At 58.2% G+C, this 22,784-nt stretch overlaps 11 protein-coding genes and 1 non-coding gene across 12 annotated transcripts; 6 read left to right on the top strand and 6 right to left on the bottom strand.

Annotated features, from left to right (window-relative positions):
• Positions 1-41: 41 nt before the first annotated feature.
• EHS24_003627 (uncharacterized protein) lies at positions 42-1,360 on the bottom strand (the record flags this gene model as incomplete). The annotated part of the gene is made up of 3 exons (XM_028619289.1): positions 42-890; positions 936-1,236; positions 1,290-1,360. The coding sequence occupies 3 exons, from the start codon at positions 1,358-1,360 to the stop codon at positions 42-44; spliced, it is 1,221 nt and encodes a 406-aa protein (XP_028472463.1).
• A 602-nt stretch (positions 1,361-1,962) lies between these two features.
• EHS24_003626 (uncharacterized protein) lies at positions 1,963-3,895 on the bottom strand (the record flags this gene model as incomplete). The annotated part of the gene is made up of 5 exons (XM_028619288.1): positions 1,963-2,553; positions 2,596-2,920; positions 3,080-3,117; positions 3,158-3,663; positions 3,706-3,895. The coding sequence occupies 5 exons, from the start codon at positions 3,893-3,895 to the stop codon at positions 1,963-1,965; spliced, it is 1,650 nt and encodes a 549-aa protein (XP_028472462.1).
• An 847-nt stretch (positions 3,896-4,742) lies between these two features.
• EHS24_003625 (uncharacterized protein) lies at positions 4,743-6,642 on the top strand (the record flags this gene model as incomplete). The annotated part of the gene is made up of 3 exons (XM_028619287.1): positions 4,743-5,619; positions 5,706-5,948; positions 5,987-6,642. 3 exons carry the CDS (start codon positions 4,743-4,745, stop codon positions 6,640-6,642), a joined length of 1,776 nt encoding a protein of 591 aa, XP_028472461.1.
• Positions 6,643-8,466: 1,824 nt separating this feature from the next.
• EHS24_003624 (uncharacterized protein) lies at positions 8,467-10,107 on the bottom strand (the record flags this gene model as incomplete). Its single annotated transcript, XM_028619286.1, has 1 exon — positions 8,467-10,107. The coding sequence occupies one exon, from the start codon at positions 10,105-10,107 to the stop codon at positions 8,467-8,469; it is 1,641 nt and encodes a 546-aa protein (XP_028472460.1).
• An 840-nt stretch (positions 10,108-10,947) lies between these two features.
• Positions 10,948-12,525, top strand: EHS24_003623 (uncharacterized protein; the record flags this gene model as incomplete). The annotated part of the gene is made up of 2 exons (XM_028619285.1): positions 10,948-11,441; positions 11,484-12,525. 2 exons carry the CDS (start codon positions 10,948-10,950, stop codon positions 12,523-12,525), a joined length of 1,536 nt encoding a protein of 511 aa, XP_028472459.1.
• A 277-nt stretch (positions 12,526-12,802) lies between these two features.
• EHS24_003622 lies at positions 12,803-12,903 on the bottom strand. The gene has a single exon. It is a non-coding gene; the product is annotated as a tRNA-Glu (tRNA).
• Positions 12,904-13,797: 894 nt separating this feature from the next.
• On the bottom strand, positions 13,798-15,328 carry ARG4 (argininosuccinate lyase; the record flags this gene model as incomplete). Its single annotated transcript, XM_028619284.1, has 3 exons — positions 13,798-15,133; positions 15,200-15,229; positions 15,288-15,328. The coding sequence occupies 3 exons, from the start codon at positions 15,326-15,328 to the stop codon at positions 13,798-13,800; spliced, it is 1,407 nt and encodes a 468-aa protein (XP_028472458.1).
• A 495-nt stretch (positions 15,329-15,823) lies between these two features.
• On the top strand, positions 15,824-16,581 carry EHS24_003620 (uncharacterized protein; the record flags this gene model as incomplete). The annotated part of the gene is made up of 2 exons (XM_028619283.1): positions 15,824-15,969; positions 16,041-16,581. The coding sequence occupies 2 exons, from the start codon at positions 15,824-15,826 to the stop codon at positions 16,579-16,581; spliced, it is 687 nt and encodes a 228-aa protein (XP_028472457.1).
• A 232-nt stretch (positions 16,582-16,813) lies between these two features.
• Positions 16,814-17,672, bottom strand: EHS24_003619 (uncharacterized protein; the record flags this gene model as incomplete). The annotated part of the gene is made up of 5 exons (XM_028619282.1): positions 16,814-17,071; positions 17,131-17,343; positions 17,391-17,495; positions 17,550-17,606; positions 17,664-17,672. 5 exons carry the CDS (start codon positions 17,670-17,672, stop codon positions 16,814-16,816), a joined length of 642 nt encoding a protein of 213 aa, XP_028472456.1.
• A 908-nt stretch (positions 17,673-18,580) lies between these two features.
• Positions 18,581-20,305, top strand: ARG2 (Amino-acid acetyltransferase, mitochondrial; the record flags this gene model as incomplete). Its single annotated transcript, XM_028619281.1, has 2 exons — positions 18,581-18,625; positions 18,680-20,305. The coding sequence occupies 2 exons, from the start codon at positions 18,581-18,583 to the stop codon at positions 20,303-20,305; spliced, it is 1,671 nt and encodes a 556-aa protein (XP_028472455.1).
• Positions 20,306-20,585: 280 nt separating this feature from the next.
• On the top strand, positions 20,586-21,422 carry EHS24_003617 (uncharacterized protein; the record flags this gene model as incomplete). Its single annotated transcript, XM_028619280.1, has 1 exon — positions 20,586-21,422. One exon carries the CDS (start codon positions 20,586-20,588, stop codon positions 21,420-21,422), a length of 837 nt encoding a protein of 278 aa, XP_028472454.1.
• Positions 21,423-22,159: 737 nt separating this feature from the next.
• Positions 22,160-22,702, top strand: EHS24_003616 (uncharacterized protein; the record flags this gene model as incomplete). Its single annotated transcript, XM_028619279.1, has 1 exon — positions 22,160-22,702. One exon carries the CDS (start codon positions 22,160-22,162, stop codon positions 22,700-22,702), a length of 543 nt encoding a protein of 180 aa, XP_028472453.1.
• Positions 22,703-22,784: the final 82 nt, after the last annotated feature.

Here is a 22,784-nt window from a genome sequence, read left to right as displayed (position 1 = left end):
TGCATCAATATAGTAGACCATATAGACACTGCTGCGTACGCCTAGAACGAGCTACGACGAGACGCCTTGACGGGCACCTTTCTCTTGCTGAGGCTGTTGAAGAACTCTTCGTACCGCGCGCCGCCGAGGTTGAGATGCTCGGCAACTTCCAGAGCAGGCGTCTGGGCAAGCCACTGCTCGGTCGAAAAGTCCTCGAACCGCGCCGCTCTGAACATTTCGAGAAACTCGAGGTCGCCCTCGCCAATGTTCTCCACATAGTGGGCATTGTTCTTGGGAATCACAGCCACGTCGCCGGCCATGTAGTTGAACGTCCTGGCCACTCCGTTGGACGCGAACACTGTCACGCGGGCATGCCCTTGGAGGAAGAAGGTCCACTCGTCGGCGTTCGGGTGCCAGTGCATCTCACGAAGGGCACCTTCATACACTACGACGTGGGCGGCAGCAGTGGTCTTGGAGATGGTAAAGTTGGTGGAATCCGTGATGCGCACTTCACCGCCGGGGAACTTGGCCGGCTTTTGCTCGAGCATCCGGTGTGTGAACTGAAGCTTTGAGGGAATGACCTCCTTGCGAGCATCCGACAGCGTACCAGGGTCTGAGCCCTGGAAAATGTACTTTTCCCTCTTGGACAAGGTCGAGAACACGTCTTCAGAGACTCTAAAGTTCTTGGCGAGAATGTCCACGGGTGTGTGGGCTAAATAGTCGGTCAAGAGGAACGTCGAGTCTTCAGAAAAGTTGCCATCGTCGAATATGAGCAGGAACTCTACACCCCGGTCGCCAAGACCTTGGATGCCGTGCGGGAAGCCTGTGGGGAAGTACCACAGGTCTCCCTTCTTCAGGTCGTCGATGAACGACCCTCCGTTGGTGTCGAGCACGGTAATGCGACATTCGCCCTATGACGTCAGCATCGGCCTGAACAAGGTCGCGCGTGTGCCCACTTCGATAATGTATGCCCACTCGCTCTCGTTGTGCCAGTGCAGTTCACGGTAGACGCCAGGCCCCAGCCGCATGTTGACGCCAGCCAGTTCTACCGAGGTGGGCAGCTCGCGGACCGTCGTCTCTCTCGCCCAGCCACCTTCCTCGAGGCGCATATGAGAGTCGGTGAACGACCACTTCATGTTGGCCAGTTTACCCCCGTCCGTCTTTGGGGGCCGGATCATGTCGGGCACCTGGCGAGCACGATCGGGGTTGGTAGGTCCAAGAATGTCATTACCATACTTGCCTCGGCGAGGCTGAGGCCTTGTGGGTTGTCAGAGAGACGCATCGATCTCCGTTACAGACAACTAACTCACACCGGTGGTTTGGTCGCAGCCCTGCGGTCATCGAGGATTGACCTCTTCTGTTCGACGTCGGGGAGATGCATAACTGTGGTGAGGAGATGACTTAATGAGTGACAGGCAGTTGAAGCAACCCCAACGCCGGTTTATATCTCACCAGATATCAGATTCGCACGGCCACTGTGGGTTATAGCCGAGTCCCCCACACCTGACGGAGGACAGACGTCGACGAGCGACGAGGGTCCCCGCGCAGTGACATCAGTCCATCCGATCCCGGATTTCCTCTTTCGCATCCACGACCGTTGGGTGCCTCTGCGAGTTCACGGTCGCCGATGTAACGTGACAGGTGGTTGCACGCTGGGCACGAACAAGCCGCCTAATTCGGGCACCCAGGCCAGTTGTCGAGCCGATCGAGCCGACACAGGCCAGCACCCGGCAGTGACCATTTCAGCCACATCAATAGAAACGACCACGCAAATTGCGGTGTCGGGGAGGATGGGAATAGAAATGCTTACTCCCGTACCCAGCAGAGAATAGCTACGGCAGGTGTGGGGTGTGATACACACGGGTCAATGCAATGGTCTCAACAGTCCACATCGGCATGTGGTGCGCAGCGGGAAGTGGTTTGTGTCTAGGTCGCTACCGCCCAACTGACCACTAATTGCCAAGCCAAAGCGTCATGCATACATTATGCTAAGCCTTCTTGAGTAAATGTGTCGAACAGCCAGTCCCATGAAAACTCGTCCAACTCCAGTGGTATGTCTGGCGAAACACGGATGAAGGAATGGACATTGAGAAGGCCTGGAGCATCGGTATCACCCAAGGTCGTTATTTTGGCCATCTCAGCCGCAAGGAGGTCTTCCAGATCATCTACCGATGCTGCTCCGACGTCATGTGGAGACTTGCCTGACATGCTCGAGGTGGCCAGACGAACGAGACCAGCCAAGTAGCCTTGAGAGAATGCGCCGATCGACAGCGTCGCCGCAATATCGTTGACAATCTTGACCGCTCGTTGCAAGCATAGCTCGTAGTTGTGTTGCCTTTCAGATGCCCGACGACGAATGACGAGGATGGAAAGCACGATGGTGGACGAAAGAATGATGGAGGCGACATGCGCTTTGAGGTAATAACTCGTGCTCCATGTGGGCAGCAAAGTGGCCTCGTACACCTCCGTGACGAGCTCACAAGCCACTGTTCCGCACAACTCTCCACATTGGTTGTCATATGACAGGGTAACAATGTGTCGCAGTTGCAGCATGATTCGAAGTGCCAAACACATCTGCCCTAGTTAGCCGACAACCTAAACACGCAGTTGACATACTGTTCGCAGGATAAACCGCTGCTGACGTTGGGTGTCGGTCGTTGTAGCGGTGGCCGACGGCCCAAAGTCTTTCAGCCATTGCACCAGCCGTGCATCCATGAGGTCAGCCGCTGCCGAACGACCGAGAGAAGGCGCATTCGCAGCCATGACCGAATCCCATGCCTCTCCAGCGTACACTCCAGACTCGACAAACTGCGTGAGGTACGGCTGAAGAGCGCTCCTCTCGGTGGGACGCGGTAGAGGCTCGTCGGGAATAACTTCGCGGTCATCCAGGGCTGCTGGCTGAACCATGGTGAAGTCTTCCAGTCGCATTGAATACTGCTCGCTATGCATGAGCGAGAGCCTGCGGTCCACGGCCACGGCAGTATACAGGACTCGTTGAGACATGTGGATTTGAAATGGCGTCCGCTGCCTAGCCCAGCGCGTTGAATCATTTAGGCCGTGTTCAAGACACAGCTGGCAAGCGCGGCCGATGATTGCATACGCCGAGGCGATGTTGGCGCTATGGCACTGGAACAGGGCCTGGATATCAGTCAGTCTTGAACGGTGTTGCCAAGCTCACCTGTAGGATCAGAAGTTGGATTGGCGCCAGGTCGAATCCTATCATCGTCACGTCCTTGTTATTCACTAGCTCCTGAGCTTGGCAGTACCAGATGTAACCTGGGCGGCGCGAGTCGTCATGAGTAGTCGGCGGCAGCCGGAGAACATCCACACAGGCGTAAACTGAGAACAGGAGAGCCAAGAACAAGGCAGCCGTGGACCGGAGGATCGGCAGATCGTCATTGGGATCGGAAAACGCTTCCTTGTAGAGGCGTTCACAGCGGTTTCGAAAGTGGGTTTCATTCAGGCAAGGGTGGAACGGGCTGAGGTAGGTAAAGAAGAAGTCGAGGTAACGCTGGTGAGTCGCGTGGGGAGGAAGAAGACAGGTCACCTCGCCGCACTTGACTCTGAGAAAGCTTGCTTGACCAGGAAGTGCAGTGGAGGCAAAGGTGCTCGCTGGTGAATGGCCCCGGACCGAGGTTGCCTTTTCACGGACGTCGACCTCCAGGCCGGACGGGGAGCGCACAGCTTTGGGAGTCAGTGATGCATGACCCGATGACCCAGACCCACCTTCATACGTCAAGCGGGGCTGTTTGTGGGGCGAGAGCTGCTCCACCAGGGAGCCGCCCGAATAGTCTGAAATGGAACGAATCGAGTCCGAGGTGTATTGGAGATGGCCAGTGGCCAGCGCTGCAATCGATAGACGAAGGGCTGCAGCTTCCTGCTCAACGCTGTCCAGGCGCGCGAGCAGCTTCTTCATGGTCTCTGTCGGGCTGTCTGCTGGCGATGACGGTGCTCCAGCCACTCTGTTGTCGCCTGGCACCACCACTTCATCAACAAGCGAGCAAGGGTGTCCAACGTGAAGGCACCGCCCGCATGGCTGCTCCCCAGAGCACTTGAGCTTGCGCTTTCGACAGCGCTCGCTGAAACGTCAGCGGGGAGAGGTGCTGCATGGACGTACCACGCCTTTGGGGCATATTTCTGTCGCTTCATAGGACGCCCCTCCCCGGGGCTGGTGGGCGGCCCCCGCTGGTCACTTGGATTTGACATGGTATTTGAGGTTGAGCACAGTACGTGGTGTGGGGAGTAGTACAACTGCATCGACGGACAATAACAAACTGAATGGCTATCGTGTGTGGAACGCTTACCCGATCCTTTCGCTGCGAGCTTCCCGAGCCGGGGTGCTCCAGCCGGCCCCCGCTGCCCCCGCTGCCCCCGCATGCTTGGCGGTGTGGGGGCCTCTGGCTCCAGTGTCTGACCTGATCGAACGCGACGCGACCGAGGTTATCACCGCACCATTTTTACGGAAAGCGTGAAGCCGGCGATCCGTCATTCCGCTGGCGGGCCGCTGGACATACGTCTGTCCAATTGAACGGCGCGTCGTTCCGAGGGACCACCAGAGGCTCGTCCGTTTGTGGCATTCCGTCAAGGCATCAAAAGGTGGCAAACGGTCGGCGCCGGCAACACCCACATGCACATGTACTGTACATGCCCTGCAACACGATGCGGGGTGCTCATGTGGCCCCGCCCATGGGACTCCAGGTCGTCCGTCTATAAAGTACAACGTTGCGACCATCATTGGCTTTGCACACACATCCCCACACGCCATGGACAAGCACCAACTTGACCACATAGAGTACGTGACAAACGACGAGGGCGACCTGTCGTACGCCGTCGACCCCGTCGATGCCCAACAACTCACAGTGTTGGACTCGATGGGTCAGGACCCGAACGAGCGACAGGCAATCCCCCTCAAGGCCATCCTTGTCATTCTAGTCACGGCCGTTGCACAGTTCAACAACACCTGGTACGCCGTCGCTCCCGCCTCAAACGCATACACCATTGCCGCCGCTCTGAATGGCAACGACAAGAGAATCTGGATCGTACAGGCCGCGGGCATCCCATCCATTGTCACGGGCCCGATTGTGGCAATCATCGCAGACCTTTACGGACGCAGGAACGCCATGGTCATCCTCTCCCTCCTGGGAGCCATTGCTTCCATTGTGTGCATGACAGCCCACAACATTGACGTTGTTATCGTTGGCCAGACCCTCAATGGCGTTGCGGCCGGTATTTCTGGCCTCCTGTTCGCCGTACCCTCCGAGGTCGTCCCCACCCACTACCGGTCCATCATCCAAGGCATTCTATCCGTCTTCGCTGGCATGGGCGCAATTGGTGCCCTAATCTTTGTGTCTCTGGCTGTGGACAACGATCCGGTGGATGGGTGGCGCTGGACTTGGCGAGCGCAGCTCATTTGCAACGGCCTGATGTTCCTTGGCTATGCTTTCCTCTACAACCCTCCCCCTCGCACACACTCTGGCCTCACACGTTGGCAACGTTTTACCCACCTCGACTGGGTCGGTTACGGGTTGCTCACCGGCGGCCTTGCACCTCTCCTGATGGGATTCGCTTGGGCGAGTGACATTAACTATGGCTGGTCGGACCCCCACGCATACGGATGCGTGGTCGCTGGGGCTGTCGTGAGTATCCACATCGTCTGGCACTGTCGTAGCCGAATATCTTCTTGACCCGTTAACTGACTTCCCCGTTGGCCTTCATTGCCTGCCTAGTCTGGGAGTGGAAGGGTACATCTACGGGTTTCCTCCATCACGCCATGTTCCGCCAAGGCAACAACTTTGCGCTGCTCATCTTCACGTTTGCTGTCGAGGGCCACATGTTTTACGCCATCAACAACATGTACTCTGCGGAGGCAGTCGGGGTGTGGTTCGCGACCGCCCCGGCTCTCAAGCAAGCAGCTTCAATGATCCCGATGTTTGCCTGCACCATGGTGTTCACGCCGATGTTTGCGATCTGTAAGTCGTCATCCCGTTTGGCCTGAACCTGACTTTAGACTCCACCCTCCGCAAAGACCTCAAGTGGCCCGTGGTGTTTGGTATTCTCGCTTTCCTCGTCGCCACCATTGGCCTGGCCACTACCACGGCCGAATCCTGGATTCGCGCGCTGGCGTTTAACGGTGTGGCCGGCTTGGGCTTTTCTTCGCTTCTCATGATGCTCATGACACTGGTTCAACTGTCCGCTCCACCACTCTTTATTGGTGCCGCCTCATCCCTCGCCATCTCTGCACGCTTCCTTGGCGGTACTGTTGGTTATGGTATCAGCTCTGTCATATACAACAACATTTACAACGCTCGCATGCCGGCCAAAGTGGCTGCCGCCGTTGCCCCCCTTGGATTCGACATGCGTAACATTGGCGCACTCATTGTCGGTCTGCTCAGCCACGACACGTCCTCCGTCCCCGGTCTCACTCCAGAGGTTCTCGGAGCGGCAAGCGCAGCCAATGCTGAAGCCAGTTCGTACGCCTACAACAGAATCTGGTGGGCGACGATCCCGGCCGTGGTATTGGCCTTGGTCGGCATCATGTTGATCAAAGACCCGGCTTACAAAATGGACTGGGTTGTCGACGCGCCACTTGAAAAGGTCCAACATGTCCATGGGAGTGGAAAGGCCGCGGAGGAAGGCGCAATCAAGGCTGCTGAGGCCAAGTAGTACTGTTGCCTTTTTATGGGTGAATATAGTTGAAATTCGTCGAGAATGTATGTCTACTGTCATATCCGTGGACAAAGCCTATGGACCGAAGCTCACCCCAATCTTCGTTGGCCATACAAGCGTTCGACGTTGGTGTGAGAGGGATCAGCCCAGTGGTAGGGCACATGAGCCAGTGATTCAGATGAGACCCGTGTCTGAGAGGATTCCTTCCAGCACCACGACTCGCAGCCGTACCATCTCCGCGTCAGCGACTCGCGGAAGAAGATCGGCTAGAAAGACGCCAGAAGGTGGGTGGAGCCACTTCATCCGCGGCCAGGTGACTGGAATGGAATGGTCCAAGTGGGAGGTGAGTCCAGGCAGTACCGTTTGTGACTTTCAGGTCAACGACCTCCTGCCGCGCATGTTCATGAAAGGCACGCGGACAGGACGCATAGGCTCGCCGGTGCCCGCATCATTCAGCAGAAGGGGAAACACCACTTTACATACACGTATGAATACGAGCGCAACACGGGAGATTCATCGTGCCCAACACGATCCACCCGGACGTGAGCGGCCGCCCGCACGTGCTGGGCCCATGTGGGAGGGTGCGGACCACTTTCGGAAGAGGTACCGTCTACCACCGAATGCTCGCATCCCCAAGGGTCTCAGTGCGTCGTTGTCGTCGTTACCGTTGTCGTCGTCGTCGTCGTCGTCGAGATATCGTACAGTTTGCTCCCTGTGAGTGTTTCCCGAGGATAGGCACGCCTGGAACCAAACAATGCTGTACACGTCATTATGGTCTCCCAGTATCAAACCAACCTCGCACCAAAACTTTGTCCGCGTCCTGCGCCGCAACCTTTTAGCTGTCTGTGTTGTCATCTCTGTGTTGTCCATCCATTCTACACTCGAACAACAAGGTCTCTTCATAGATGGTAAGTTTCAGTGATGACCGATTAATTAGACTCTGACTGGCACCCTTGTGCCGTGAGGTCATGCTCGAAAAGCACTACTCGTCTGAGAAACTTGCGCTGACTCTACACAGATACCAATGGCATTCGTACTGGCTCCCAACGTTGTTATCCGCACCACATTCCGATGAAATCTTTGAGCTGCATTTGGTGTAGTCCCGCAGGGGTGTTCCCAGTGAAGGGCTGGGCATTGTCGGGCGTGGAAATTCTGAGTGCCCAAATCTGATTCGAGCCGGGTGGAGGGGAGGGTGTCAGAGTAGAGGAAGTGCCTGCTGGCTGTTGCTCTTACGAGAGGCCCGTGATACAACAGCTGATGCAGTGGGAATATTTCCGCTGGCAATACGGCTGAGGGGAAGAATAGGTGGTTAGGTCATCTTCGAATCAGTCTGTTAAGGATAGCGTCTCGTCTACACGGCACTCATCCTCGTCACTGCCACCCGCCATTGCGCGCCGCGAGAGAGACACAAGATCCTGTCTGTCGCGTGCCAAGTGCTGGGCCCCATGGCTGGTGTCCAACCACTGCAAGCTGGACGTTTGGACGCCTGGACGCCGCCACATTCCGTTGCCGCCGGTTTCCCACACTTCGGTACAGCCGGCGCCAGTCTCTTCCGAGATTGCTGTCAAAATGATACGAGATCTGCGCCTCCTCGGTGTGCCACTCGGGAATTCTCAAGCCAACGGTTCCGATGTCCGTCGCTGGGGAAGCATTGGCAATGGGCAATTGGCAAGGCCACGTCTACGCTGATGCTTTGCGAGGCGCGAGTACAGTCTACCAACTTGTGAGCCATATCACCCATATCCATCACACTATAAATAGTCATCGAGCGAGGACACTATTGTCGCTGCCTTTTGATTTGTTTTGGCTCTCGAGGATAGCCTACAGCCTACCAGCGTTGTCACCCTTCCAGCCCTGCTCCTGAGCAATCATCTCGGCCGCATTCTCACCCACAGCCAGCACTGTGAGCATGGGGTTGATCGAGGGCATGTCGGGGAACACGCCCGCGTCCGCAATGCGCAGGCCCTTGATACCGCGCACACGGAGCTTGCTGTCGACCACGGCGTACTGGTCCCTCTTGACGTCACCCATCTTGGTGGTTCCTGCAGGGTGGTAGACGGTGTGCGCGACGCGACGAGCGTATTCGCTGATGTCCTCGTCCGACTGCACCTTTAGGCCAGGGGCGACCTCCTCCTTGAGCCACTCCTTGAACGGGCTCTGCTGAGCAACCTTGCGCGCGGCGTGGATGCCTGCGACAAAGGTAGCCGCGTCGTATCCCTCCGGGTCGGTGAAGTACCGGAAGTCGAGGGCAGGCTTGACGCTTGGGTCGGCAGAGGTCAAGTACAGCTTGCCGCGCGAGCGGGGACGAGGAATGTTGGGCGTCATGCAGAACGCATACCGGTCCTTGATGACGGGGTAGCCGAGGCGCTCAGTGTTGAGAGTGAACGGGATCTGGTAGCAGTGCATCATAATGTCGGCAGCGTCGTCGACGTCGCCTGCCACGGGTTCGCGGCGAAGGAAGATGCCCGCATCCGAGTCCATTGTCGTCTGGCCCTGCGGCACAGGCTTGTTGAGCTCCCACATGATGATGGTCTCTGGGTGGTCGAGGAGGTTCTCGCCCACTCCCGGAATGTCCTCTACGACGGGGATGCCCAGCGACTTGAGCTGGGACGCTGGACCGAGACCAGAGTGCAGCATGAGGCGAGGAGTGTCGACAGCACCAGCGCACAGGATAATCTCTCCGCGGTGTGACGGCTTTAGGGTGAACTTGTCGCCCGACTTGAGCGTAACATCGACGCCCGTAGCGGCACCGTCGCGCACGACGACCTTGGACACCCATGCCTCGGTGAGGACGGTGAGGTTGGGACGCTTTTCGTCACCGCGCAGGATAGGGTGAATGTAGGCGACCGATGCGCTGCTGCGGAAGCCATTGTCGGGGTTGTACGAGACTGAGAAGAAGCCGACACCCTCGTGTAGTTTGCCCTTGCGGCGAATTTCAGCGTTGAAGTCGTCCAGGACGGGAATGTTAAGAGCGGTCGAGCACGACTGGACCCAGTCTTTGCAGAGGGCGTTCTGGTGGCGGGCGTGGACGGGCTGGACAGAGTTGCGCAGCTTGTCGGTCAAGCGCATCATGTTGTCAAAGTCCCAGCCGTCGCATCCCTTGCTCACCCACGCGTCCATGTCACGTTTAAACGGACGGAACGAAATGAGCGTGTTATGAGACGAGCAGCCACCGAGGACCTTTGCACGCGAGTGGCGGATGTGGCTGTTGCCCATGGGCTGTTCGGTGGTGCCATAGTCGTAGTCGAGGTCACCGCCAAGTAGCGTCAGCCACTGGCGCAGGTCGAGCACTTGGTTGTTGTTAAAGTCGGAGGGGCCGCCTTCGATGATGAGCACACGGTGGTGGGGGAGATATGCCGAGAGCCGAGAGCCGATAACACAGCCGGCTGTGCCTCCACCGACGATGATATAGTCGTAGTGGCCATCGAGGGCCGACGCAGGAAGAGTGGTTTGCGTGTCCATGGTGAGCGGGGGATCCGAGTGGAAGGAGGGCGAAGGTGGAAGAACGCTCTGTGTGAGCATGGTAGCCCGCTGTCTATATCATATCAGTGACATGGGAGAGAGCCTCGTTTCCAACCCAATCGCTCGTGCCACGCCCCCCTGCCCCCCCCCCCCCCCCCTCGTTTGAACACCTGCAGGCAATGTGCGGTGACCCGGGGGGTTGACGAGGAAATGGTAAGCACGGTAAGGCGGGGGCGGACGACGTAAACGACGTAATCGGCGAGAGAGAGGGAGATCATGTGGCTGGTGAAACATCCTGGGCGCCGAGAGCATGTGCGGAAGGGTTGCGGCATGTGGAACGCTCACACACACACCTTGAATGCACAACCCAAGCACCTCTGCCAAGGCGAGCAATGACGGCGCGAAAAAGACCCCCCCCCCGCGCCTGCGGCTGCGCGCACACGAGCAGAGGCGTATTGTAGAGTGACCCCAAAGACCAAAGAAGCGGTGGCTGAGAGAGAGGGCAGCAGAGCAACGACGAACCCCCGTACGTGATGACGTCAAGGTGCCCATTAAGCGACCACACGAGACAGGCTAGACACAGGACCCACTCTCTCAATCCCTTCACAGCCCTGGCATATGTGCATGGCAATTGTCTTGCTTGACGGAGAGGGGTTCTGCAGCAGAGAGATGTGCCTCTCGTGCCAGAACGCGCTGCGATTTCAGGCGGTCAGGTGATGGTTTCAAACCAAATGACACTGACCCCACCACCACCCCCACCACGGTCGACGTCGATAACCACAAGCGGACCTCACGTTCTTTCTTTCCTCAACCCAACACCATTGTCTACGGCCGGCCACCATGACTTTTGCAGACCAGATCCATACATTCTACGACGGCAAGCCACACCCAGAGACGTCGTCGTCGGCGTCCTTCAAGTCCATCGACCCCAGCACCGGCCATCCGCTGGCAACAATTTACACCACCACGGCAGACCAGCTGAACGCCGCTGTCAAGTCTGGTCAGGATGCGTTTGCAGGGTGGTCACGTACGCCTCCTGCTGCCCGCGCCCGCGTACTCCTCAAGGCCGCAACGCTGCTCCGTGAACGCAATGACGCCCTCGCCCACACCGAGACGCTGGACACTGGCAAAGCATGGTCAGAGACCTCGACCGTCGACATTGTGACTGGCGCCGATGTGCTCGAGTACTACGCCTACCACGTCGCCTCTGGCGGGCTGGACGGCCAGTCGACGGTCCTGCGCCCGGGTCCAAGCGGTGCCGAGATCCGGACCACACACGAGCCGCTTGGCGTGTGTGCTGGTATCGGCGCATGGAACTATCCCATCCAGATTGCGTGAGCCAGACTGGGACTCTGAAAAAGATACTGACTGTCCAGCCTGTGGAAGTCGGCCGCTTGCCTTGCGGCAGGCAACTGTATGGTCTACAAGCCCAGCGAAGTGACCCCTCTGCACGGCAACGCTCTGGCACAGATTTACATCGAGGCTGGCCTGCCACCAGGCGTGTTCAATGTCGTCTACGGTGACAGTGTCGTGGGAGCTCCGCTGGTTGCTCATGCTGGGATTGCCAAGGTCAGCTTTACCGGGCAGGTCAGTACCGGTTCCATTGTCGCACGCGAAGCCGCAGCAGCAATGAAGAGTGTCACCATGGAACTTGGCGGTAAGAGCCCGCTCCTTGTCCTTCCCGACGCCGACGTAAACGACGCCGCCGACACTGCAATGGTCGCCAACTTCTTCTCCACGGGCCAAGTGTGCACAAATGGCACCCGTGTGTTCGTCCCCGACAATCTGCTGCCCGAATTTGAGCGCGCAATCGTCGCAAAGTGCCGCGAGGGCATCCGCATGGGCCTGCCGATGGATGACAGCACCAACTTTGGTCCCCTCGTGAGCGACCCACACCGCCGCAAGGTCGAGGCCTACATCAAGCATGGCAAAGAGGTCGACCGGGCAAAGGTTCTGTACGATGGCAGCAAGGACGCGCAGAGCAAGCGCCCCACACCCGACGGCTACTGGGTCCCACCGGTCGTCTTCACCAACTGCACCGACTCGATGCGCGTCGTCCGCGAAGAGATCTTTGGCCCCGTCATGTGCATCCTGCCCTACTCTGCCAAGGGGCGGGAGCAAGATGACTGGCTTCCCGAACTCATCCGTAGGGCCAACGATACGCCCATGGGACTCGCTGCCGGCGTGGTTGCCACGGACGTTGGACTGGCGGCTTATGTGATCCACCAGGTGGACGCAGGTATTACCTGGATTAACACTTGGGGCGAGTCGCCGGCGGAAATGCCTGTAGGTGGTTGGAAGTTGAGTGGCGTGGGCGTGGAGAATGGCCATGAGGGCATCCGCGCGTACACGCGTACCAAGAGCACGCTTGTGCAGCTGGGCAGCGGCGCGTGTGCAGGTGTCTTTGCAAAGTTGTAGTTTATGGTACGGTACATGGGCATGGGATAGATAGTTTCGCCGCAACATCGCTCCTGATCTTCTGAAGGTGGAGCATGGTACACGGGGTCGCTCATCGCTCACACCGTCACGGATCGCACTGCCGCGAGGTCACCAAGATGTCACGGCCGGTTGACAACCGAGCGACCACCATTGCATCCTTGGTGCCAAGGTGCTCCCGCTGCCGTGCCCGTCGCCAGGTCGGCAAAGGTACCAAAAGGATTGCGCGTCTCGAGCTAACTCTGACGCTGTGATCTCATTCTCCGCCGGGGAGTCGAACCCCGCTCTACCGCGATCCTCGAGCTGTCAAGATGACAACCTATTGAAAAGCGGGGATACTAACCGATGTACTAGCGAAGAGGCCATGTTTGATGGCGAGCAAGTGCCGTCTTGTCGCCTCGGAGATGACCAGTTGAGTTGAAAGGTGGTAGCCGTTTTAATATTCCGTCCACCGCCAATGTGTCGTCCTTGAGGACATTGGTATGCATAAAAGGTGAAATACTCACACTAAGCATGCCAATGGATGTGTTCATGCATGTGGGCACTTCCCCGGAAATGCATGCGCTATTGGAGGCGTACTGGGGGTTAACGAGCCGGCAAAATGATTAAATAAATCTGAGAATAGAAGCCGTGACAAGTCTTTGCTCTGCACTCCCGCAACCTCTCACTGAGGCCCACACAGCCAAGGGAACAGGATTAGGGGAATCAGCGGGGAAAGAAGACCCTGCTGACCTTGACTCTAGTTTTGACTTAAGAGACATACATGAAGGGTGTAAAATAAGTGGGAGCTTCGGGTGAAATACCACTATGCACCTCTATCGTTTTGCTGGAATTAACGTCCCACCTGTTGGCTGTAAGGTCCTTTACGGGCTGATCCGGGTTCAAGACATTGGTAGGTGGAGAGTTTGGCTGGGGCGGCACATCTGTTAAAAGATAACGCAGGTGTCCTAAGGGGACTCATGGAGAACAGAAATCTCCAGTAGAACAAAAGGGTAAAACAGACAGACAGTGTTGGAGAAATAAACAGCAAAATGACCATGTCCTAGCTTGCGACTGTTGCAGTGCAGTCGTGGTCAGTCACACGAAGGCCGAGGTTGAACGTTGGGCGTCGCCATTGACATGATGCCAAAGGTAGGCTTGGGGAACCTCATGCGCAGCTTCTGGTCGTAACGGCCATCTGTTCCCTCTCGTCTGCACATCCCCCGTCAAGCCTCAACAGATGCATTGTTTTCTAGTTTTACCATCCAACCGTCTCTACTGCTTACCGGCGATGCGCTGGCGGGCAATGTCGACCTGGCGCTGGATCATGGCGCGGGCGGGGCCACCGATAGCGTTGCGCTTCTCGACCGAGGTCTCAAAGTTGAACACGTCGGCAATGTCCTCGGTGAAGTGCTCCGAGAGGTCCTTCCACTCGGCCATGGACAGGTCCGAGATCTGGCACTGCTTGGCCTCGGCGAGGGCGACGGAGCGGCCCGAGATGTGGTGGGTCTCACGGAAGGGCACACCCTTGCGGACGAGGTAGTCGGCAACGTCGGTGGCGAGGAGGTCCATGGAGAGGGCGGCGGCCATCTTGTCCGAGTTGACGGTGAGGGTGGCGATGACGCCCTCGGCGATGCGGAGAGCGGCCGAGACAGTGTCGACGGCGTCAAAGAGGGGCTCCTTGTCCTCCTGGAGGTCCTTGTTGTAGGTCGACGGGATACCCTTGAGCGACATCATGAAACCAGCCATCTGGCCAAAGACACGGCCCGACTTGCCGCGGAGAAGCTCGCACGAGTCGGGGTTCTTCTTCTGAGGCATGATGGACGAGCCGGTCGAGTAGGCGTCCGAGAGAGTGACAAAGCCAAACTCGGCCGACGAGTAGATGATGAGGTCCTCGGCCAGACGGGACATGTGGATCATCATGAGCGAAGCCCACTGGAGCCACTCGACGACAAAGTCACGGTCTGCGACGGCGTGCATCGAGTTCTCGCCAATGGACTGGAAGCCGAGCTCCTCGCGGAGGAGCTCACGGTCGAGGCCGTAAGGGTTGCCGGCAAGAGCCGCCGATCCGAGGGGGAGAACCGAGATACGGGGGACCATCTCGCGGAGACGGTTGAGGTCGGTGGTGAAAGCCGAGGCGTGCGAGAGGAGGAAGTGGGACCAGCGGACGGGCTGGGCGCGCTGGAGGTGGGTGTAGCCGGGGAGGATGGGGTCCATCTCGTTCTCGGCACGCGAGACCATGACCGACAGGAGGTTCTTGAGGTTCTCCTCGGCAGCAGCGGTCTCGTCCATGAGCCAGATGCGCATGTCGGTAGCGACCTGGTCGTTACGCGAGCGGCCAGTGTGAAGCTTGCCGCCAATGTCCTTGCCGATAATCTCGGACAGACGACGCTCGTTGGCGGTGTGGATGTCCTCGTCATCGGCCTGGATAACAAACTTGTTCTCGGCCCACTCCTGCTCAACGAGCTTGAGGCCGCGGGTGAGCTCGGCCTGCTCCTCGGCGGTGACAATGCCGGCCTTGAGCAGAGCCTTGGAGAACGCAATCGAGCCCTTGACGTCGGCAGCGTACATGCGCTTGTCGTACTTGAGCGACTGGTTGAACTCGTGCATGCTGTCGGCCCATCAGTGAGTGCAAAGGGGGGATGGGCGTGCTGGTCTGTGATTGTGGACAACTTACAGAGGGTCGGTCGAGCCGGTGAAGCGGCCGCTGTGAGGAGGGACGCAGTCAGCCACTGTTGTCAGGTTGTAGATACAGGCCAACTCACCCCCAAAGCTTGCGCTTGGTAAAGTCCTGCTCGGCAGCCATGTTGGGCAAGGTGTGTGGTGGGGGGAGGGGAGGAGAGTGTTTGGGGGTTACAAGGGGGATAGCAGCAATATGTTATCTTTGTGACCGCTCTCTTTTACCTGAGTGCCCGCTGTCGCTCGCTCGAGTCGTGGAGTGAAGACTCTGTTTGGGTGAATATGCTCTGGACATTTTGTGTAATCCATCCACCCACTTTACAATTTCGCATCCATCCCCCCCCCGTCCACTCTCTGTCCGACGACGCCGAGACGCCGCCGCCGCCGACGAGCAGCAGCAATGTCGACAGGGTACACCGCAGGCCACATGGGTAGATGAGTAAGCACACCACAAATCCCAAAGCACAAAGCACCCAATCTCGCTCCCGCTCTCATCTCCCTCGTGTTCATACACATACCGCCTATCCTTCGCCTCTCACCCCTCTCTCCCACCCCGCCAGCGGACAATAGAGCGAGAGAGCCAACGCCCGACCGGAACAAAGACCCGCGAACAATAAGAACAATGGAACCCGGACCGTCACGACTCGCAGCAGCTTTAAATACCATGGGCGGCAACAGCATCCACGACGCTCCCCCCATCGACGACATTGACATGCACGACCCCTTCAACATGGATTTCATGGACGAGGCAAACCAGCTAGAGTCTACGTACGTGCCGCGGTCTCGCCCGTAGACTGTCTCCCGCTGTCACCCCCCAAGCTGACCCACCGTGTCTCCAGGTTCTATACCGCAGGCTACGACGACGGGTTTGCCCACGGCCGCCTGCACGGCCTGTTTGAGGGCCGCCAACTGGGGCAGGAAAAGGCCTGGGAGCTGTGGGAGGAGGTCGGCTTCTACGAGGGCTTTGCACGCACCTATCTCGCCAAGCTGGGCGACTCGTGCGCCGACGTCTGCGGTGCGCGTCGCGGCGCCAAGAGCGTCGCCCATGCTCGTACCCTCCTCAGCCTCATCGACTCGTTCCCCACCGAAAACCCCACACCGGTCCCGGACAAGCCGATCGACATTGACTCGGACGACGAGGACGCAAAGGCTCAGGCCGAGCAGCGTATCCAAGAGGCAGCGGACGCCAGCCCCGACCTCGCGTCTTTGCTCAGCAGCATCCGCGCTAGGTACAGGTTACTCTGCACCAGCGTCGGTGTCCGTCCCCGCATGGTCACTGCGGCAAGGGATGGCACAGACGGCAGGAGCGCCGGCGCGGGAGTCATTGAGGGCATCGACGGACCGATGAAGGGCGTCGACACCCGCCAGCTCAAGTTCTAGGCCGTTTTGCGTTTTCGTTTCCTTTCCGGGCTCATAGGATTAGGACCATCGGCACACACCCACTCAAGCACTCCAAACGCCATCCTTGCTTGTTTTGGCTTTCATAGACGGGGGATCCTGCATAGATATGGGATAATAGTGTACATGCATGATGACAGTTGTCACAACTTCTCTCTCTCTCTCGCTCTGTCTCGTAAATGTGTGTCTTGTGAATGTGTGTGTGTGTGTGTTTCTAACGGGCAACCTCCGCCTCCTTGGCGGTCTCCTCCTCGACGGGAGCGGCGTCGACAAAGTCGGGCAAGGCCGTCGCGTCCTGCAGGTAACTCGGCGTCTCGTTCTCGCCCACAAGTTCGTCGTCGAGACCGAGCGCGTCCAGTTCGGCCTGCAGGTCCTCCTCGTCGAGCTCATCAGGCACACCATACGTCCGGCTCAGCGACTCTTGGATCTCGTTGGCCTGGTCGATCAAGTCCTCCATGTCGTAGTGGATACTCTGAGGGGCCGCGTCAGCAGTGTCGTCCTGTCTGCGCCAGCGTGGCAGCAACACCTTACCTCGATCTTGTCAATGTCGATGCCCTTGTACTGCTTTTTCATCTCCTTGTTGGCGATACGCATAGCGTCGACGGTGGCCATCGTGTTCTTGAGGTTCTCGGTCGTCATGGCGGCCTGCTCCATGTTGAACGTTTGCTGCAGGAGCTGGTTCAACTGGCCCTCGTACATGCGCTTCTGCTTGAGCGTGCGGAGCGCACGTTGCTGGACGGCAGTCTGGAGAGAGTCAGAGATGCGACACAACGCCAACATTTATAACGCACCTTGCCTGGTCCGTCACGCAGTTTCGCCATCTGAGCCTTGTACATGGCAAGCTCATTGTCAAGCTTCTTGACCTTGACCTCGATTGAGCCGACGCGCGTGTCCGTCTGAGACGGGGAGGTTAGTTGCGGCGTTTGAAGAACAGGTGTGCAGAGGCTTACCGATGCAATGGCATCCGAGAGGTTCGGCTTGGGCTTGGCCTTGTTGGTGCCGAATATCTGCAATGGAGAGTGAGCCATGGCTGCCAACCTGCAACACGCGAGGGAGGAGCTTACCCTGTTCATGGTGTGAAGGAGAAGGCGGGGTGTGTTGTGTAGGGGGAGGGGGGGGGGGGGAGGGGGTGACGAGGTCTGAGGCGACTATACTTCAGATGCGGCAAGGACAATGTTGCCGACGGGTCCCAGGTGTATCAAATTGGAAGAGATCGACCAGAGATAGAGAGAGTAAGCGTATAGGCAAATGGATGGAGAGAGGATGGAGAACAAGGGGGGGGTAGGATGTTGTTGGACGCTGGCGACACGCTGCCGCCGCCGCCGTGTGTGTGTGGGTGGCGAACACCAAAATGCGTTTACGTAATCAATAAAACACCTCATCTTCTGCAAAACCCCCCGCGGGTCACCAGTGTGTGCCAGTGCGCCAGTGTGCCAGTGTCGCGCTCGCAGAGTCTATTGCGCACACATGGTGAGAGAGAGAGAAAGCTAGAGAGGGATCATGAGAGAGAGAGAAACGTAATACATGTCCCACGTCCCACGCCCCCGTCGTCGTCCTCGCCCGGTTATTCGTGGACACACCATCGCCCGCCGCATCTGACGCCATTTGTCACTCGCTCCGACCCGCGCCGACGAGTCGATAGAGATTAATATTACCTCCACCGCCCGACGGTTGAATTCAACGACTGTGGGCGACGAGTTATTATTTGCTGAGGGGGAAGTGTGTCTGCATTTCTCTATCTCTCTCTCTCCCACTCCCCCGTCCCCCGCTCTTCACACACCCAAACCCACGGATGACAGCCCTCTCAGCACTGCGCGGGGCATCCCGTGCAGCATGGCGTGCGCACAATGCAACAGCAGCGGCTGCAGCAGCAGCATGTACAGCTCCAAACCAACCACCAACTCCCTCCGCGGCGCCGGCAGTCCGGTCCCTGGCTCCCACCCCAACAGCCAGCGTCCACGCCCGTGGCTACCACACACGCATGCAGCAGATTGAGCAGCAGGAGGATATCGGACCAAGCGACGCTGTGGGTGTGCCAAAAAAAAAGGTTGCCCGTGCTGCATGCTGACGCTTCCCATAGGAGTTTGTCCTCAGCATCCTCCAAGCGTCTCCCTCTGTGCGCGATAGCCGCAGTTACATGGCGTCGTTTGCCCCCGACGCCGACGACATGGCTGTTGGCGCTGCAGAGGCTGCGAATGCAGCTTCCGAGCCCAACCCTCTGGTCGAGACCATGCTCAACCCCATCGTCCGCCGTCCGGCCCTGGTCAAGATCCAAGGTCCGTTTACCGACCACCAGCTCTTCTCCATCGCTCGCGGTATCCACCACCTCCAAAAGCTCGGTCTCGTCTCGGTGGTCGTCATTGACCGCGATGACATTCCACCAACCGAGAGCCTGGACAGTGTCGCTGCCGAGGCCCAACGGACATTGATGCTGCGCGACGTTGAACGCTGTGTCCACTTCCTGGCCAAGAGCCAGGCTCCAGCCCGTCCCGTCTTGGCCACTGTTGCCCGACTGGGAGACACGGGAGACGTCTACGTCGAGGCTGAAGGACTCGACCATGTCCGCCGTGCTGTCGCAGAGGGTGAGATCCCCGTCCTCATGCCCGTCGCCCTCGACGAGGGCTGCCGTTCTCGCCGTATCAGCGCCAACGCCGTCTTGTGCGCACTCGCCGAGGCCATGAGCACCACCTCTGCTGGCAGCGTACCCCTGTCTGCCGAGGCGCCAGCGGGGCGTATGGACCTCACACCGCTTCGTTTGCTGGTCATTAACCGCGAGGGCGGTATCCCCAGTTATGCTCGTCAGGGTTTCCCACACTTGTCCATCAACCTTGCGTCCGAGTATGACTATATCACTGGAACATGGCAGCCGCAATGGCGCAGCACACACCCTACGGCCTTGTCCAACCTGGCCCTCGCCGACGAGTGTCTCTCCCACATGCCTCGCAGCGCGTCCGCACTCATTGTGTCGCACCGCTCTCCGGCTGCACTCATATCCAACCTCATCACCAACAAGCCCGCTCACTCGGCTTCCCTCCCCCATGCCCTCCTCACCCAAAGCGAAGGCCGCGTCACCCGCGACACCCCGACACTTATCCGCCGCGGCCTCCCTGTCCGCATCCTGCGCTCCACGGATGAAATTGACAAGGTCAAGCTCACCAACTTGCTCGAGCGCTCCTTCCGCCGTACCCTCAACCAAGAAGCCTACTGGGCCCGTCTGGAAAAGGACCTCGACTTTGTCATTGTCGTCGGCGACTATGCCGGTGCCGCCATCTGCACCATTGAAGGCCGCGAGACGGGCCAGCACATTTGCTACTTGGACAAGTTTGCCGTTCTGCCTAGCCACCAAGGCGACGGAACCGTCGATTTCCTCTGGGTCGGCCTCCGCGACGAGACCTACGGTCTGGGTCTGCTGGATGCCGCCAACCCCTCGGTCGGCTCGCTTTCCGGTGTCGGCCGCGGTCGTGACCTGGTATGGCGTTCTCGCGCCGACAACGGTGTCAACAAGTGGTACTTTGAGCGCAGCAACGGCTTTGTCACTTCCGAGGATGGGCGCTGGAAGATGTTCTGGTGTGACGCCGAGCAGCGTCTGCGGGAAATGGCGCAGGAGAATGGCGGTGTCATGCGTGTGGTAGAGCCAGAAGAAGACGGCCGGCTGCAGGCATGGGCGCCGGTCATTGAGAACATCAAGTCTGCATGGTCCGCTTAGAGCGCCTAGACATAGAAATCATATTAGCATATGCACCAACCAACATGACTTATCTCTCGCGCCAAATAGGATTATAATGACGTGTATTCAACAATTGCTTCCGTGTTATTCTTTGTTGTTGTCGTAAGGTTGTTTTGGTTTGGGTGTGACTGTACCTCTCTTCTGTCCATCCCATCACTCGTATGCACCCCCGCACGGCTCGTCGCCTCTCGCCAGCGTACCCAGAACGTACGGTCCTGTATGGTATTGGCATGGACGTGCCTCCACCTTACCTTGCGCCATGAACCGGAACGATCGCCAAGCCGTCGACAACATTGTGACATGTCTGACGGCTACACAACCAGACCTCAACAAGGCTCGACACCTCGCAGAGGCTCTGGTATCGAGGCTTGACAGCGAGGAGAGTCGCAGGTCTGTCTCTGCCGCAATTAGCCATTACCCCACCATCGTCAAGGAGATTGTTTCTTCGTACACCTTTCCGCCCCTGCGTGCCAACGCCGACAGACTGACGAGCTTCATTTCTCCAGCCAGTTCTGCATCGGCAGACCCTGCTTCCCCACTTGACGGCGATACCATCCAGGTGGGGTATGCCCCTTCAATGCTTGCCGACATACGTGATCAAGTGGATTCATTCTTGACGACAGAGTCGACAATCGACTCGCCCGTTGTGCGCGACTGGACTCGCTCATACGTGGCTTCATACGACATTCTTCCTCGCGCGCCACTCGGTTACAAGGACGATCTGAGCGCAGCGGCCTTGGCCATGGTCGGCCTACCAATCAACGACTTGCTCAATAATCCTGAAGCATTCGAGCATGGTCTGGCGTCCCGTGGACGACCCAGATGGCAACGACCCGCTCCAGTTACAAACAGCCTTGGCATCACGCGTTGGGTGTGCAACCTGATGGACGAGGATGGGGAGCCAACCATCGCGATGATGGAATGGAAGAGACTGATCGTTCTTCGAACCGAATCCATGTCCCTGGCTGAGGAGGTGGTCCGGCAGCGCTCTGAGAGGCGGCTTCCCCCACTCAAACTCCAACAGTCCAATGGCAAAATCGACCCCAAAGATCGCAGAATGTCTGGCAACATGTCAAAGGCCATTGTTCAAGTGTGATCCCAATGCCATTTCAACAAGTGCCGGTGGGCGATTCTCTTCAACACGGAAGCCGCCATTGTCTTCTACCTCGCCTCACAGCGGCGACTGTTGATGTCTCCTGTCATCCATCGAACAGACGACGGGGAGGGTAGTACGACGCTAGCAACGGTACTGATCGGCATCGCTCGGAAGGACCTCTCGCCCCCCCAACATGACTCAGTCTCCGAGACGTTTGATTTCCTCGCCATCACAAAGGAAGAGGTCGATGCACTGGAACCGAGGCATCGCGATGATACCCCGACCGACCCGGTGGCTAAAGGACAATGTCAACGTGTCAACGCAAAGTACGTAAACATTGTGGCTACGGAATATCTGACAGGAAGGCTATCGATCCACCAAACTTAAGTCCATCGAGCTCAGGCCAAAGGCTGCCGCCGTTCCCTCATTGCGGTAACTTCATCCGTGTTGACACGTCACCTCCATCCCATCACAACGTCACTTGCCCCACATCCACAACTGTCCTCCAGCTGGGCGCTCGCTTGAGTTCTGGACGCATTTGGACAGCGTTCCAGGCAACCCTTGCTTCCGGGCCGTCGTCACTCGAATCCATTGAACTTCGTTGGGATCCCCACTACTGGCGCCTGCCCGTTAATCAACAGCCACCGTCACGTCCTTCAAAGCCGTCCGCTTCCACTGTACCGGGCCTCCTCGACGGGTCACCAAACGCGTCTTGTGACACCAGTCTGGATGGCCCAATGCCCCTTGTTGTGCGCATCTGTTTCCCCGAGCACCACCCCGTCCCAGACAACACCTGGGACTCTTCGGACCCCCCGGAATCCCTGGAGCGCGCCATCATCCACGAGGCCACTCTCTACGACAGTGCCGCCGCAAAGGGTCTCCAAGGCTCAGTCCTGCCACAATGGTACGGCTTGTTTATGTCAAACCCCGCTGCCAATACCTCTCGGATCTTCGTCAGTGTTCTAGAGGATGTCGGTCCTGCAGCTGGCTCAGATGGACACACCATTCCCGCCATACTGGTTGGCGACGTGCTGCGCAAGTTTGACGCCCTCCACGAAGCCGGGATCGCCCATGGCGACCTCGAAACACGACACGTACGTTTGGGCAACGGTTACGCACGCCACGACGAGGACCACGGCTGGTCGCGCCGCAAAGGGGATGACCTCGGTCTGCGCATCATAGACCTGGATCGTGCCCAGGTGTCACCAGAGGCTGTCGCCAACGAGAGGCTTGCAGTGCGCAAATGGCTACAAGTGGGTGGCACTGGGGATTGGTGTTGAATACTGTATAGGAGCTTGGAACACATGTAGCACGAAGGACGATATTGATACTACTGACCTCTATCCTGACACTGTTCATGGC

This window comes from Apiotrichum porosum (genome assembly GCF_003942205.1).
Source record: "Apiotrichum porosum strain DSM 27194 chromosome Unknown scaffold_17, whole genome shotgun sequence".
Classification (NCBI taxonomy): domain Eukaryota; kingdom Fungi; phylum Basidiomycota; class Tremellomycetes; order Trichosporonales; family Trichosporonaceae; genus Apiotrichum; species Apiotrichum porosum.
This window is presented reverse-complemented; position numbering and strand designations above follow the sequence as displayed.